Below are 18,163 nucleotides of genomic sequence, written 5' to 3'. Positions count from 1 at the left end.
CTTCGGTGGATGAATGGATAAAGAAAATGTGGTATACATACAGAATTGAATGTTACTTGACCATAGAAAGAATGAAATTATAGCATTTGCCAGTAAATGGATGGAACTGGGGACTATCATGCTAAGTGAATTAAGCCAATTCCCAAAAACCAAAGGCCAAATGTTCTCTCTGATATGCAAATGCTGACTCACAATAGGTGGTCGGGGAGGGAAGAGTGGAGGGTCACTGGATTGAACAGGGGTGTATAGGGGGTAGGGAGTTCAGATGAAAGGCAGTAGAATGAATCAAATATAACTTTCCTATGTTCATTTATGAATACACAACCAGTGTAACTCCACATCATGTACAATCACAAGAATGGGAAGTTTTACTGTATGTTACGTATGATATGTCAAAATACATTCTACGTCATGTATAACTAAAAAGAAGAAGTAGCCTTATTATTTCATTCACACATTTTATCAGGTAGTGTGTATAAATTTGATAGTTGTCATGTATAATCATTTTTATTGAAACCTAAATGACACATTTTTTTAGTTATGTATTATTTTTAACAAAATAAAGTAACTTTGCTACAGATTTGTCTTCATAAAACCATATTTTGGGACATCCTATAAATAAACTGGAATTTACTACTTTAATAGCAGTCTTACTAAAGATGAAACATTTTTAGTAACTGAATAATCTTGCATTTTAAAAATGAACACATTGCTATTGGGGTTACATTAAATTATTTTGAATGAAACTAGATATTAGTATATTAGATATGGCATATATAATATTTATTAATTCAGTCTACAGATATTTATTAGACATTCACTCTGCTGGCACTCTGTTAAGGCACAGCAGTAATTGAGTTATACATAGAGTGTGCCCATATTACTTTTCGTATGCTTTGGTAAGGAAAATAAATAATGCTGTGGGAGTACAAAAGAAATCTCTTTGGTACTAAGAATGCTTCTTAGAGAGAGTAATGCCTTTGTAGAATCTCAAAGAGATAACAAGGTGTTTGTCAATATCTGTTGAAAGGGTAATGCTAAAGACTGTTTTAAGACAGAATTGTGGAAAGATGATGTTGGTTTTAAAGGAGGGTGGTGACCAGAAAATATAATATTTTTAAAATCAAGTTATTCTGCTTACAAAAAGGAGTTTGGGTTTGGTCAATCATTTAAACTTTTGTCCATATGTATTTACATATGCATTTCTTGAACTGACCTGCCATATTAGCTTGGGCTGCCATAACAAAATACCACAAACTACATATCTTAAACAAGAGCAATTTATTTTCTCCCAGTTATGGAGTCTGGAAGTCTAAGATCAAGGTGTTGGCTGATTTGGTTCCCAGTGGAACTCTCTTCTAACCTCCTTCCCAGTGTGTCCTCACATGGCAGGCAGAACTCTGGTGTCTCTTCCTCTTTTTAAAAAGCCAACAATCCTTTTGGATTAGGACCCCAACCTTATGACTGCATGTAACCTTAATTGGCTTCAAAAAAGCCCTATCTTCACATTCAATTGTATTGGGAGTTAAGGCTTCAACATATGAATTTTTTAGGGGACACATTCAGTCCATAGCATCTGCCTTTAACACAAGTGTCTTTATTTTACATTTGAAATAATTAAGTTATATCAGAAACCCATACCATATTAAAATATAACAATACAATCTTGGGAAGATTGTGTCAAATATGTAAGTGAACTTGTTAGCAATTGGTTCTTTTAAGTACTGATTGCACCGCTGAACTCCCCCATTGGTTCTTTGTAGGTACTTGTTCTTTAACCTGAAAATGAGGATTATACTGTTTAATTTTATTTACTAGGAAAATGGAGGTATAGAGTAAAATCTGATGGTCTACTGATATTTTTTCTCAATCAAAAATTCTTACCAGCATTAAGATAATTCATTAATAGATATCTTTATACATTTGCCAATATTTTTGTTATTTTCAATTTTTATTTCATTTTTTATTGTTTGTGGTGCTGGGTATTGAGCTTAGAGCCTCACATATGGTAGACAAGTGCTCTATTACTGAGCTATATTCCCAGCCCTGTCTTCTTTTATTTTAAATCTATTTTTTATTTGTTTTTTAGGACCTTTTGGCTGTAGGCTATGGACACTTTGGATTTAGAGAGCAAAAAAGAGGATTGGCTTGCTGCTGGTCACTAAAGAATCCCATGGTAACCCAAACAGAAATAAGAATCATGTCTAATTATTTAAATGATGACAAATTTCTCATAAAGTTTATAATTTGTGTAATAAATAAGCTTCAGAAAATTTTAGCAGTTAAGATTTTTTTCTTCATTTTCTTTGGTTTAACTCCATAAAAATTAGAATAGTTTTTGTTAACATAGGGTAAAGGGAATTCATTCATAAATTCATTTAATAAATATTTATTGAGCATCTTCTGTATGCTGTTAGATCTGATGATACAGAACTGAACCACTATTTATTTATTTTTAAATTTTTTTTCAATTGTAGATGGGCACACTACCTTTATTTTATTTATTTTTATGTGGTGCTGAGGATCGAACCCAGTGCCTCACATGTGCTAGGCAAGTTCTCTACCACTGAGTCACAACCCCAACCCTCAAATGACTATTAATCATGGTAATCTGCTTTTCTACAAAAGCCTAGCCAATCTAAGAAAATGAAAAGGGCTGGGGATAGCTCAGTGGCTCCATGGTAGAGTAATCTGTGTCCAATCCCCAGTACTAAGTAAATAAATAAATAAATACAAAACAATTGAAATGCAAAGTGGAAAATTTAGAGAAGCATTTAAAGAGTGTGTAAAAAATGATTAAAGTTCAGCCAGGACACTGAGTTTATATAGCATAAAAGAAACAAACTATTTTATATATGGAAGTATTGACGGAATTCATCAGTAACTTGTCTTCTTTTCCACACATGTGGTTAGAAAGAGGAAAGAATTTAAATATGATGAACTTGTAGAACAGAGAAAATTAGAAAGGTTTGGAGTTTTTTCTATTTTAGAAATACTAGGTAATACAGACTTCTAAAACAAATACTGGCATACAGGAATATATGCTAGATGATTTGTTACCCATTATTTGTTTCCATAAGAAGGCAGATATGTGTGATCACAGTAATCCTGCTGAAAGATTACCAAACTATAATAGTATTGTACAATCCAATGATGTATTTCTTAAAGGTATCAAGTGTAGAGGATTCATAGTTTGATCAAAATAATTGAGGTTTTGTTTTTATCTATAATAGAAGTTAGGAAGACAGGAGTAACTGAATGTGGACTGACTTTTCACATCCCCACTGCCACCAGATTAGTCTCAACCACCATCATATCTTGCCCTACTATGGTCTGTGGAAGCAAGTTTAAAATGTAATATAATTTTTTTTTTTATTCAGTGGCCAGAACGTATTTATCAGAGTCCATATGGAGTTACTGCTGTGGATTTTTCAATTGGAACACCTAACCTGCTAGCAGTTGGCTATCACAATGGCACAATTGCAATTTATAATGTACAGAGCAACAATAATGTTCCAATTCTGGATAGTAGGTGAGAATATGAGAATTAGATAAATATATAATACATACTTTTTCAGGAAGACTACTGTAATATTATTTAGTTTTAAGTGAACATTTGTGCTGCTGAAAGTTCTAGTATTATTTCTGAAACATGTAATGCTTCCTTATACTCTCTCTCCATCTGTAATGTTCTTTTCTAATTATCTCCTTCATCATCTTCTCTCCCCACCTCATCAACAAATTTTCCTTAGTCTTGACAGTTAAACTATTGCTTTGGGTCATCTTCTCCAGGAAGCCTTCTCATTCCTTCCTTTGGATATACTGTACATATCTTCATCATGGCCCTTGTCACACTGTATATACATTATTTGTAGATAGATCAATAGATAGATAGATCTTCCCATGCTTATGTATAAATCTTCAAGAGTAAGGATTGAGTCTTCTTTGTATTCTCAGTATGTCACTCATAGCAGCAATACAATAAATGTATGATGAATGAGTTGTGTTGAAAAAATGGGAAGGTCAAAGATTCAGATTGGTTAGGTTTTTGTACTAGTCAAGACTGGAATGCTAAAATGGAGTGGTATACTTGTATCAATGTTTGAATAAACTTAGAACTGGAATTGTCATTAAAGCAAAAGTTTTAAACCTTAACTTTGAAATTATTTTCATAATTTTGTAACTATGGACCCTTGTGCTTGTTTCTGGGAAGAGGATCCATGATTTGTACAGATATTCAAAATGCACTTGTGACTAGGAGTTCCAAACTGTTGCATTAGAAGATTTGTATAAAAAAATCAAGGGAACCAGTACTAGGAATAGAGCACCCCATACTCTGATAGAAAAAGTCAATAAACTGAGAAGTGATTTTAATTTTGCAGAAAAAAATTAAATCTCAATCATAAAAAGAATCAAGCCACTGGGCAATCCTGAAACATAGCAAGAAAAGCAGAATATTGCAAGAATTATTTACTTGACACTTATTTAAATGACTAATTGTTTTAAGCTATGAAAAATGGTTTATAAAAATGAAGATACTTATAGCCAATGTGTCTAAAAGTAAAAGTCAGAATTTATACAACTAAACTGTGAGAAAGAGCCCAATGTATAAAGTAATAAAAAACAGAATTTAAGATGAAGACAATCTTTGCTTTTCTATTCCTGTTAAGGTATAACTAATATAATTATAGACCAGTAAAATTTTCCTTCCTAAAAAAATTAGAAAAACATTAGTGAATATTAGGCTGAACTGATAGCCTTTCCTATTTTTCAAAATACAATGAAAACATCATTATATAAGTAGGTCATGAACCTCTATGGAGCTGCCCCTATCACTTATACTCTGAGGCCTTTAAAAAATGGTGATGATGGGCTGGGGTTGTGGCTCAGTGGTAGAGCACTTGCCTAGCATGTGTTAGGCACAGGTTTGATTCTCAGTACTGCCTAGAAATAAATAAAGGTCCATTGACTACTAAAATATATTTTTAAAAAATAATGATGATGATTCTATATTTGGCATCTTCTCCTGTTTTAGTGAATCACCTCGAAAACATTTGGGACCTGTATGGCAACTACAGTGGATAGAACAAGATCGAGGAACAACAGGTGATGACAAAAGAGAAATCCTAGTTTCTATATCAGCAGATGGAAGAATATCCAAATGGGTTATAAGAAAAGGACTGGACTGTCATGGTAATATATATGCATACTATATACATGTATGTTTTTAGCATAATATAGTATATATTTATAATATATAGCATATAAATAATATATAGCATATATAGTATAAATATATATGTAGTTTATATATAAATATGTATATTAATATACTTTGAAATATATTAAGATATAAACATATTGCATTATCTTTGTTTTGTTATGTGTGGAATTAAAATTTCCTAGTGAGCTATGCATAAAAAATTATATATTTTGGTTTGGCTAATAAAAAACTTTGTTTTTTAACTATCTTATTCTAATTTTGCTAATTTTAACCTAATGACATACAATAGATGACAGAAATCATAATATTTGTAGAGTAGACACACATGATTCTTTTACTAGTTTTCATATGATTAATGACCAGTTATATTTTTTCTTTAAATAAAGATTTGATGCGATTGAGGCGAACTACTGGTGGCGTCAACAAGAAAGGAGGGGAAAAGGAAAAGAAAGGTGAAGCTTTGATATCTCGACAGGCTCCTGGAATGTGTTTTGCTTTTCATCCCAAGGTAAGTTGTTTCAACCCATTATTTACTATTGCATATAACAATTTCCAAAACTTGAAATACATTAAGATATAAAATAAGACAAAATGTTGGCATGTTAATAAATATTGTGCTTTGTACATGAAAAAATAAACATGGATATAGCGGTCAACCTGAGGTAGAATGGCATAGTCCAGTTGGCTATGTATACTATGCCCCCTATCTGCTTTTCTAGATAGAGGAGAGGTGTGCATTTCTGAGAAACTATGGAAGGATTCTCTTTACAAGTGCATGTTTAACAATGTCCCACTTGCTCCTATTGGGCAGTCTGCTACTCTGTTATACTTAATGCAAACCAAATCTGCTATATCATGCTCTGTATTTCATTGTGAGTGACCACTTTCAGGATTGGGGAATTAGGAAAGATCTCTTGAGTTCATATCTATGGAGACCAGAGTCAAATCAGAGCATCGTTAATGAAGTTCTGCTTTTCTTGATTCTTTTTATTAGTAGGTACTTGGGAATCAGAAAATTCAGACGCTTTGATTTCTCAGAAAACAAATCCCATGTTTTCTGTTACATCTGAAATAATCATCTTTTTAGCGACATCATCTACTTCATTATGCAAACAGAAACTGAGCTCTTCTCTATTATACCCTGTTTTTCAAACAATATTTAAATTTTACTGTCCCTTCTCTTCCAGATTAAGGCTACTACAGTGAATATAGTTCAGACCTGTTTTATTTTTCACTTTTACTACTATAACCATCTTCTTACTGACTTCATTCTCAAAATCTATAATCCACCTTCACTTTGACTCTAGAACAGTAGTTCTCAGAATGAGCAATGAGAGGGGGATTTCTCCACCAGGGGATTTTTGTCAGAGGTTTGGACAAATTTTTGATTGTTACAGCTTGATGGATGGGGTGAAGGTGAAGAAGAACTACTGGCATCTAGTGGCAGAGAACAGGTATGCTGCTAAATATCCTACAATGTACCAACCACCACCCTCCTCCTGTTCACCAACCACTCCCCAAGCAAAGAATTATCTGACTCAAAACATAAATAGTGCTGGGTTGAGAGACACTGGTCGGTGTGTTAAAAATGTCCTTGGCTTAAGGAATTCCAGATGATCATGAGGTCTGTAAATAAAGACAATTTTACTTCTTTTCTAATTTGGTTGCCTTTTATTTCTGTTTTCTTGCATGGTTACACTAGTTAGAAACCTCCCAATACAATGATTTATAACGGTGATGGAAAAAGACACATTCTTGTCTTATTCCTGATCTTAAGGGAAAAGCTTTCAGTCTTTTGCTGCTAAAGTATGAAACCTATTGAAGACTTTTTGTAAATGCAGTTAATCATGTTGTAGAAGTTCCATTACACTGCTAGTTTGTGGAGAATTTCTGTGAAGAATGGATGTTGGATTTTGATAAATGCTTTTTCTATTTCTATTCAGATGATGATATATAGTTTTTTTCTTCTTAAGCTTGATAATGTGATGAATTACATTATTGTTTTTGAATATTTATTCTTGGAATAAACCCCATTGATCATTACTTATAACCCTTTAAATATACTTTCTGATTCAGTATTCTAAAATTTGGTGTGAAATTTTTGTATCTTTGTAAAAAAATATGGATATAAAGTTTTCTTTTTATATGTTTAATTTTGATGTCAGGGTAATGCTGGCCCCACAGAATTCTTTTTTAAAAAGGCTTGGCATAAAAGTAGCATGATTTCTTCATTATATTTTACTGTATTAATCAGCAATGTGAACCTGGAGTTTTCTTTATGGAGAAATTTTAAAGTGTAAACTCAAAATTTTAATAGATATAGAATTATTATGGTTATCTATTTCTTCCTGAGTGACTTTTGGGAATGTGTGTGTTTTAAGGAATTTGCCTATTTATTTATTGGCATAATAATATTCTCTTGGTCTCTAATAACTGAAGAATATGTAGTAATGCCACCTAATTCCTAATATTAGTAATTTTCATCTTCTTTCTCTTTTTCCTGATCAATCTGTCTAGAAGCTCATCAGCTTTTCTTTTTCGAGCAGGGAGTCTCAGTGTTGTTATGTTGCCCAGGCTGGTCTCCAACTCCTCACTTCAAATGGTTCTTCTACCTCAACCTCCCATAGTACATGGAAGTATAGAATCATACTACCACACCCAACTCAAATTTTACTAATTTTATTGATATTATAGAACCAAATTTTGATTTAATTGAATTTCACTATTATTTTTCTGTTCTCTACATAATTGTTTTCTACTTTTATCTTTAATTTCCTTTCTTATGCTTAATTTTAATTTACTCTTGTTTATCTAGTTTCTTAAGATTGAACTTGAGGTCACTGATTTGCAACCTTTCTTTATTTTCTAATATAGGCAATTGTGCCATAACTTTCTAAGTGCCACTTTTGCAGCACCCCACAAATTCTGACATATTATATTTTCATTGTCATCCGGTGTGAAATACTTTCTAATTTCTCTTTTGATTTCTTCTTTAATGGATATGTTATTTAAAAATGATATTTAGTGATTTTCCAAAAGTAGTTTTGTTATTAATTTCTAATTCCAACCCACCATAATCAGAGAATATACTTGTTCTGACTTGAATCCTTTTGAACTCAATAAGATATGTTGTAAACTTCACAGTGTGGCTTTTATGAGCAATTATTACTTATACACTGACAAAAATGTGTGTTCTGCTATTGTTGGGTGAAGTGTTTTATAAATGTTAATCAGATTTTGTACCTACTTTTCCAATCAATTATTGAGAAAGAGGAAAGGAACTCTATTCATCAATTTGTCTATTTTTCCTTGCAATTCTATTTTGTTTTGTGCATCTTAAAGCCTCGTTATTAAGTACGTACAAAAATGTTTAGGATTATTATGCCCTCTTAGCTAACTCCCTGTCATTATGAAATGGCCTTATTTATAACTGTTATGCTATTTCTTATGAGATTCACTTTGATATAATGTAGCCATTCCAGATTTCTTTTAACAAGTGTTACCATGATTTATCATTTTTATCACTTTTCTTTTAAACTATTTGTGTTTTATACTTAAAATACATTTCATATAGACAGCATATAGTTGAATCTTTCAGATTTTATAGAATCTTAAAAGCTCTGCCTTTTAATTGTTATGTTAAAATCACTTACATTTAGTTTGATTATTTATTATGGTTAGATTTGAGTATATTATCTTACTTGATTGATTTTTGGCAGGGGAAGAATATAAAATGTCTGGCCTTCTTGCTTTATGGCAGGACTCTTAAGCCACTAAGTTTATGTCTTTTTTGTTTGGTTTTTGCAGCATTGGGGATTAAACCCAGGGGTGCTGTAGCACTGAGCTATATCCCAGCCCTTTTTATATTTCACTTTGAGACAAGGTCTTGCTGAGGTCCTGTGGCTGGCATGGAACTTGTGATCCTCTTACCTCAGCCTCCCAAATTGCTGGGACAATACAGTGCCCAGCTAAAGGAAGTACTCTCAAATGCCAAACCTTAAGGGCCTTCCCAGAAATTCTTACAGGTTATACTGATCTGTCTGTTGTAACTTCAACTTCCTATTGTAGTTCAGCTTAAATCTCTGACCAATCTTGTTTCCCGCATGGAGATTATTTCCTGAGACCACTCCCCAATAAACCTCTTGCATGAAATCTCAGAGTTTATTAGGCAACTGACCTTTACACTGACCTTGAAAATTCCTAGAGAAAGATCACCACTTATCAGTGGTGTTGGGATAACCATTATCCATATTTTTTAAATGAAATTGCATTCCTACCACCATTATAACATAAAAACCTTTGGGAAGAAAATTTAGGAAAAAAATATACAAATGAATATGAAAAAATACACAAATGAATGTGAAAAATGCTAGTAAAATGATCAAGAGACAAACAGAAGAGGCAATACAAATGACCAATAAGCATAAAAATTTATCATCCTTATTAATATTCACACAAATAAGACATAAAACCATGTATAATTTTACATCTAATAGAATGGCATTACAGAAGATTTTGAATATAAACAACTGTTAACTAAAATGTGAGTCAAAGGGAACTTTTTATATTTACCCATGAATGTAAATTGATAAAATTTTTTGGAAAAAAATTATGCTTTGTCATATAATTTAAAACTATATTTGACCCATGATCTAGTAGTTGCAGTTTTAAGTACTTATATATGCTAATGCATTGTGTATGAAATTTTAATGTACATAAAAATCCCTTGGGAATCTTGTTAAGATGTAAATGCTGGTTAGGAGATATAGGGTAGGGCCTGAGAATTTGAAGCTCAGAAGTGCTCCCAGGTGATATCAGTGTTGCTGCTCTTTTGCATACTCTGTGTAGCCAGGATGTTGAGCACTGTCAGACTTTTTACTGTGACCCACTAAATCCCTATTGAGCACACATGTTTAGTATTAAAGATGACTAAGATGCCATCTACTTCAACCTCTCTTTCCCAGCAATTACAATTTCTTCAACATTGTACACATAAGTATTTATGGTTAAGTCATCTGTTCTTTTCTTTGACTAGCTCCAGTGAAAAAACACTTATCATTTCCCTAGACTGTAGCTCTATGGTTAGGCAAATTTAAATGTTGAAAAGTCTCTTCCTCATTTACACCAAAGTTTTTCCACATAATTTTTAAATAGGATATTTTAAGTCTATCCTCTATTCCAGTACAGGATAAATCTGTATTTTCTTTTGCTCTGTAATCTTTCAGGTAGTTTCACTATTGTAAATACATAACAGAAATTAAAAAAACAACAGACAACTATATTCAAGATAGTATTTATTGTTTTAGTTCTTGAATTGATTTCAGTAGACCCTGAATTGTCCTATCTTCTATCTTTAGCACACTAATGTGTATCACAGGCCACTACATTTTGATTTATTGTGTTGTAGGACACAAATATCTATTTGGCTGGTACTGAAGAAGGTCATATTCACAAATGTTCTTGTTCATACAATGAACAATACCTAGAAACCTACAGAGGACATAAGGTTAGTTTAATTATAATAGGTATGGAAAATTTATAGTATTTCTGCAAAAATAGTATTATATATAGTATATTTATCATACAATAAATTTATAACTTTGGAGTAGTAAAAATAGCAGCTTGAATGAAGTTGCTTTCTTAAAAAGCATCAGTAACATGTGGTATATTTTATTTGGCTTCTTGTTACCATTAATTTTTTCTTGCAAGTTATGAAAGTGACACTTTTTGTTTCTAAAAGACTTTACTTATGATACCCTATTGATGCCAAAGTAAAATTGTCTCTTGCCCATACCTGTTCTCTGTATATATTTATCATTGTTTCATTCATATGTCTTTCATTTTTTCTCTTTATTTCTTGGTTTTTCTTAATACTACTTGTTTTCTTTTTAAAGAAGCTATAATAAATATTAATATTTAGTGGCTAGGGGCTGGTGTTGTGACTCAGTGGTAGAGCTCTTGCCTGGCATGTTTGAGGTCCTGGGTTCCATACTCAGCACCACATATAAATAAATAAAATAAAAGATCCATTGACAGCTAAAAATATGTTTTAAAAAATTTAGTGACTAATATAGCACTGTATTTTTATGTTTTTATATGGACTAATTAAGGGAGGATTAAATTTATGATCTTATTCTCAGCTAAAATAATACCCATGTAATAATGGATGATGTTGAATCTGCTAGAAATCTTAGTATTTTTAATTTGCTGGTCAAGTTTTAAAAATAAGATATTAAGTATTCTTTACCTATATATTTCATGTTTCTGTTCCTAGGGCCCAGTGTATAAAGTAACATGGAACCCATTTTGTCATGATGTATTCTTAAGCTGTTCTGCTGATTGGGGTGTTATGATATGGCATCAGGAAAATCTCAAGCCATTTTTGAGTTTTTATCCTACTACTTATGTTGTTTATGATGTTGCCTGGTCTCCAAAATCATCCTATATATTTGCAACTGCAAATGAAAGCAGAGTGGAGATCTGGGACCTTCACATTAGCACGTAAGTTAATGTTTTCTTGGAGACATTTCTAGTAGAAGCAGTTCAAACTAAGTGATACCTGATAGTTTTGACATTAGTTAAAGAGTGTTGTAGTTACTTTAAAATGAGAGTCCTTTATGAATAAAGATATATGTCAAGATATGATATTAACATTGATTATTTATACCATATGTATTTTAAAAGCAACTGAATGAAAATAGTTCATTCATCTCCTCAAATTTATATAGGCTGATATAAATTATCATAGCTACCTTAAATTCTATTAATTGCTTTGTTTATAGAGGAATCCAGGGAGGCATGCTTACATTTCCTTTTTTTCCCCGTTTTTTTAGTTGTTCTTTTTAGATATACATGACAGTAGAGTGTATTTTGACATAAACATGGCATACTTACATTTCTAATTAAAGATTCCCTACAATAATATGAAGAAAGGAGACAAAATAATTACTTTTTCAATATTTACTTATTCTCTTACCTCATTTCAAAACATATTCAAGGGTATGCACTTAACTAAAATTTTAAAGATGTTACACCAAGGATATTACAAGGTCATCTAGATCTATCTATTCTTATTAATATGAAAATTTATACATGCAGGAATGAAATGTTTAATGTTACCATTTTTATTAGAAAGTATCATCTCTCCCCACACATCCTGTGTGGGCAAGGGAAAGGGTTCCTGTAGAAGGGATGGGCTGGCTACCAAATAATAGCTAAGAATTTAATTTGTCATAAAAAAGGACAGGAGACAGAATTATCTTTGAAGCAGGACAATGACCAATTGCGCCGTCCATACGGGACTGGCTCTAAGAAAGGAAGGACCCCTCTCTTGGTTTATTTATGGCGGTAAAGATCAAAGAGATAGAGGCTTCTTCCGTGAGAAGCAGGATGGGGTGGAGTTAAGCAAGACATTTGGCTCTAGCAGATCATTCCCACATCTAGGGCCTGTATTCAAACTCCAGCAGTATACCAACCCTGGGGAAACCACATACTCCAGGCAATCTGAAACAATTTTCTATAATTGTCAGTTCCTGAAAGCCAGATTTCTGTGTCTAATAGCTCAATCAAGCTTGGTTTTATTGAAGGCCATAAGTGGCTTCTTGCAATTATAAGTTTTTTAAATGCAAATTAGCAGAATATATTTTTGTTTAAAATAAATAATCTAAAATTCAATGAGTCTATTCTTTTTTTTAATTTAGTATAATTCAGTAGTATAATCATTCTTTTATTGGCCAAATAATATTCTATTCTGTGGCCATGGCACATTTTATCTGTTCATCAATTGACAGGCATTTGGATAGTTTCTACTTTTTAGATAATGTTGTTGTGGATATTTGAGTAACAAGATTTTTTTTTTTGAGGAAAGAAACTACAGATCACAATACTACAACCTGAAAGCTTGGATATGTACTATTCTTTTTTTTTTTTTATTAAAAATCATAAATTCACATAGGGCAATCTTGTTTGATTTATTCTGTTATTTTTTTCCCTTTCCCCCCAACCCTTCCCACCCCTCTTTTCCCTCCATACAGTCCTTCCTTCCTCCATTCTTACCACCCTCCTTATCCCTAACCCTAAACATAACCCTAACCCTAACGCTAACCCCTCCTACCCCCCATATATGTCCTTATCCGCTTATCAGCGAGATCATTCGACCTTCAGTTTTTTGAGATTGGCTTATCTCACTTAGCATGATATCCTCCAATTTCATCCATTTGCCTGCAAATGCCATAATTTTATCATTCTTCATGTCAGAGTAATATTCCATTGTATATATATGCCACAGTTTCTTTATCCATTCATCAACTGAAGGATATCTAGGTTGGTTCCACAATCTGGCTATGGTGAATTGAGCAGCTATGAACATTGATGTGGCTGTATCTCTGTAGTATGCTGATTTTAAGTCCTTTGGATATAGGCCAAGGAATGGGATAGCTGGGTCAAATGGTGGTTCCATTCCAAGCTTTCTGAGGAATCTCCATACTGCTTTCCATAGTAGCTGCACTAATTTGCAACCCCGCCAGCAAGGTATGAGTGTACCTTTTTCCCCACATCCTCGCCAACACCTATTGCTGCTTGTGTTCTTGATAATCGCCATTCTAATTGGGGTGAGATGAAATCTTAGGGTAGTTTTGATTTGCATTTCTCTTATTACTAGAGATGTTGAACATTTTTTCATATATCTGTTGATTGCTTGTACATCTTCTGTGAAGTGTCTGTTCATTTCCTTAGCCCATTTGTTGATTGGATTATTTATATTCTTGGTGTAGAGTTTTTTGAGTTCTTTATCGATTCTGGAAATTAGCGCTCTATCTGAAGTATGAGTGGCAAAGATATTCTCCCACTCTGTAGGCTCTTTCTTCACATTACTGATAGTTTCCTTTGCTGAGAGAAAGCTTTTTAGTTTGAATCTATCCCAGTTATTGATTCTTGCTTTTATTTCTTGTGCTATGGGAGTCCTGTTAAGGAAGTCTGATCCTAAGCCAACAAGTTGAAGGTTTGGACCTACTTTTTCTTCTATAAGATGCAGGGTCTCTGGTCTGATTCCGAGGTCCTTGATCCATTTTGAGTTGAGTTTCGTGCAGGGTGAGAGATAGGGGATTAATTTCATTCTGTTGCATATGGTTTTCCAGTTTTCCCAGCACCATTTGTTGAAGAAGCTATCTTTTCTCCATTGCATATTTTTGGCCCCTTTGTCTAGTGTGAGAAAATTGTATTTATTTGGGTTTGTGTCCATGTCCTCTATTCTGTACCATTGATCTACCTGTCTATTTTGGTACCAATACCATGCCGTTTTTGTTACTATTGCTTTGTAATAGAGTTGAAGATCTGGTATTGTGATACCCCCTGCTTCGCTCTTTCTACTGAGGATTGCTTTAGCTATTCTGGGTTTCTTATTCTTCCAGATGAATTTCATAATTGCTTCTTCTATTTCTGTAAGGAACATCATTGGGATTTTAATTGGAATTGCATTGAATCTGTATAGCACTTTTGGTAGTATGGACCTTTTGACAATATTAATTCTGCCTATCCAAGAACATGGGAGATCTTTCCATCTTCTAAGGTTTTCTTTAATTTCTTTCTTTAGGGTTCCGTACTTCTCATTGTAGAGGTCTTTCACCTCTTTTGTGAGATTGATTCCCAAGTATTTTATTTTTTTCAATGCTATTGTGAATGGGGTAGTTTTCCTAATTTCTCTTTCTGAAGATTCATCACTTATGTATAAAAATGCATTGGATTTATGAGCATTGATCTTGTAACCTGCTACTTTACTGAATTCACTTATGAGTTCTAGGAGTTTTCTGGTGGAATTTCCAGGTTCCTCTAAATATATACTCATGTCATCAGCGAACAGGGATAGTTTGAGTTCTTCTTTTCCAATTCGTATCCCTTTAATTTCTTTGGTTTGTCTAATTGCTCTGGCTAGAGTCTCAGAACGATGTTGAATAGAAGTGGTGAAAGAGGGCATCCCTGCCTAGTTCTACTTTTTAGGGGGAATGCTTTCAATTTTTCACCATGTAGAATGATATTGGCCATGGGCTTAGCATAGATGGCCTTTACAATGTTAAGGAATGTTCCCACTACCCTGATTTTTTCTAGTGTTTTGAGCATGAAGGGATGCCGTATTTTATCGAATGCTTTTTCTGCATCTATTGAAATAATCATGTGATTCTTAACTTTTAGTCTGTTGATATGGTGAATGACACTTATTGATTTCCAGATGTTGAACCAACCTTGCATCCCTGGGATAAAACCTACTTGATCCTGGTGCACTATCTTTTTAATATATTTTTGTATGCAATTTGCTAAAATTTTGTTGAGAATTTTTGGGTCAATGTTCATTAAGGATATTGGTCTGAAATTTTCTTTCCTCGATGTGTCTCTGTCTGGTTTAGGTATCAGGGTGAGATTGGCTTCATAGAATGAGTTTGGGAGGGTTCCCTCCTCTTCTATTTCATGGAATACTTTGAGAAGTATTGGAATGAGCTCTTCTTTAAAGGTTTTGTAGAACTCGGCTGAGAACCCATCTGGTCCTGGACTTTTCTTTGTTGGTAGGCTTTTGATGACCTCTTCTATTTCATTGCTTGAAATTGATTTATTTAAGTTGTGTATGTCCTCCTCGTTCAGTTTAGGTAATTCATATGTCTCTAGAAACTTGTTGATGTCTTCGAGGTTTTCTGTTTTGTTGGAGTACAGATTTTCACAATAGCTTCTAATTCTGTTTTGTATTTCACTTGTGTCTGTTGTGATATTTCCTTGTTCATTCTGAATTTTAGTAATTTGAGTTTTCTCCCTCTTTCTCTTTGTTAGTGTGGCTAAGGGTTTATCAATTTTGTTTATTTTTTCAAAGAACCAACTATTTATTTTGTTAATTTTTCTGATTGGTTCTTTTGTTTCAATTGCGTTGATTTCGGCTCTGATTTTAACTATTTCCTGTCTTCTACTACTTTTGGTGTTGGTCTGCTCTTCTTTTTCTAGGGCTTTGAGCTGTAGTGTTAAGTCGTGTATTTGTTGATTTCTACCTCTTTTGTTGAATGCGCCCCATGAAATAAGTCTTCCTCTAAGTACCACTTTCATAGTGTCCCAGAGGTTTTGATATGATGTGTCTTTGTTCTTATTTACTTCTAAGAATTTTTTAATTTCCCTCCTGATGTCTTCTGTTATCCATTCATCATATAATAGTGTATTATTTAATCTCCAAGTATTGGAGAAGTTTCTGTTTTTTATTCTGTCATTTATTTCTAATTTCAATCCATTATGATCTGATAGAGTACAAGGTAGTATCTCTATCTTCTTGTATTTGCTAACAGTAGCTTTGTGGCATAAAACATGGTCTATTTTAGAGAAGGATCCATGTGCTGCTGAGAAGAAAGTGTATTCGTTCTTTGTTGGACGGTATATTCTATATAAGTTGGTTAAGTCTAAATTGTTGATTGTGTTATTGAGATCTATGGTTTCTTTATTCAATTTTTGTTTGGACGATCTATCCAGCGGTGAGAGAGGTGTGTTAAAATCGCCTAGTATTATTGTGTTGTGGTCTATTTGATTTCTGGAATTGAGAAGGATTTGTTTGACATACATGGATGAGCCAGTGTTCGGGGCATAGATATTTATGATTATTATGTCTTGCTGCTTTATGGTTCCCTTAAGCAGTATGTAATGTCCTTCTTTATCCCTTCTGACTAGTTTTGGCTTGAAGTCCACATTATCTGAAATGAGGATGGATACTCCAGCTTTTTTGCTGTGTCCATGTGCATGGTATGTTTTTTCTCATCCTTTCACCATTAGTCTATGGGTATCTCTTTCTATGAGATGAGTCTCTTGCAGGCAGCATATTGTTGTATTTTTCTTTTTAATCCAATCTACCAGTCTATGTCTTTTGATTGATGAGTTCAGGCCATTAATATTCAGGGTTATTATTGTGATATGATTTGTATTCCCAGTCATTTGACTCATTTTTGTTTTTTTGACATGATTTGGTTTCTCCTTTATTTGGCTATTCCTTTAGGCTAGTTCCTCCTGTTGCTGATTTGCATCATTGTTTTTCATCTCTTCCTCATGGAATATTTTGCTGAGAATGTTCTGTAATGCCGGCTTTCTTTCTGTACATTCTTTTAGCTTTTTTTTTTTATCATGGGAGGATCTTATTTCATCGTCAAATCTGAAAGTAAGTTTTGCTGGGTATAATATTCTTTGTTGGCATAGTTTTCTTTCAGGGCTTGGTAAGTGTTGTTCCAGGCCCTTCTAGCTTTTAGGGTCTGGACTGAAAAATCTGCTGATATTCTTATTGGTTTCCCCCGAATGTAATTTGATTCTTTTCTCTCGTGGCCTTTTAAATTCTGTCTTTATTTTGTATGTTAGGTATTTTCATATAATGTGCCTTGGTGTGGGTCTGTTGTAATTTTGTATATTTGAAGTCCTATAAGCCTCTTGTACTTGATCTTCCATTTCATTCTTCAGATTTGGGAAATTTTCTATTATTTCATTGAATAGGTTGTTCATTCCTTTGGTTTGTTTCTCTAAGCCTTCCTCAATCCCAATAATTCTTACATTTGGCCTCTTCATGATATCCCATAATTCTTGTAGATTCTGTTCATGATTTCTTACCATCTTTTCTGTTTGGTCAACTTTGTTTTCAAGATTATTTTGTCTTCAATATCTGAGGTTCTGTCTTCCAGGTGTTCTATCCTATTGGTTATGCTTTCTATGGAATTCTTAATTTGGTTTATTGTTTCCTTCATTTCAAGGATAACTGTTTTGTTTCTTTTCAGTATCTCTAACTCTTTATTGAAATGATCTCTTGCTTCCCGTATGTGCTCTTTTAACTGTTCATTGGTGCAATCATTTAATGCCTGCATTTGCTCTTTCATCTCCTCGTTTGCTTCCCTGATTGTTTTAATTATGTACATTCTGAACTCCCTTTCTGACATATCTTCT

The 18,163-nt window shown here is 33.2% G+C and overlaps 1 protein-coding gene across 4 annotated transcripts in view; it reads left to right on the top strand.

Annotated features, from left to right (window-relative positions):
• Positions 1-18,163, top strand: part of DNAI4 (dynein axonemal intermediate chain 4) — a 126,167-nt gene that overhangs the window by 74,203 nt on the left and 33,801 nt on the right. For 2 of the 4 annotated variants that reach the window (XM_079132953.1, XM_079132951.1), the window contains 6 exons: positions 2,090-2,176; positions 3,381-3,532; positions 5,036-5,193; positions 5,611-5,732; positions 10,632-10,730; positions 11,499-11,725. In XM_079132953.1, the coding sequence (XP_078989079.1) occupies positions 2,090-2,176; positions 3,381-3,532; positions 5,036-5,193; positions 5,611-5,732; positions 10,632-10,730; positions 11,499-11,725 (845 nt within the window). Of the gene's footprint in view, positions 1-2,089; positions 2,177-3,380; positions 3,533-5,035; positions 5,194-5,610; positions 5,733-10,631; positions 10,731-11,498; positions 11,726-18,163 lie in introns of those variants that run through there. The other 2 variants (XM_079132952.1, XM_079132954.1) reach the window with 2 other exon arrangements.

This window comes from Sciurus vulgaris (genome assembly GCF_902686455.1).
Source record: "Sciurus vulgaris genome assembly, chromosome: 1".
NCBI classification, from domain to species: domain Eukaryota; kingdom Metazoa; phylum Chordata; class Mammalia; order Rodentia; family Sciuridae; genus Sciurus; species Sciurus vulgaris.
This window is presented reverse-complemented; position numbering and strand designations above follow the sequence as displayed.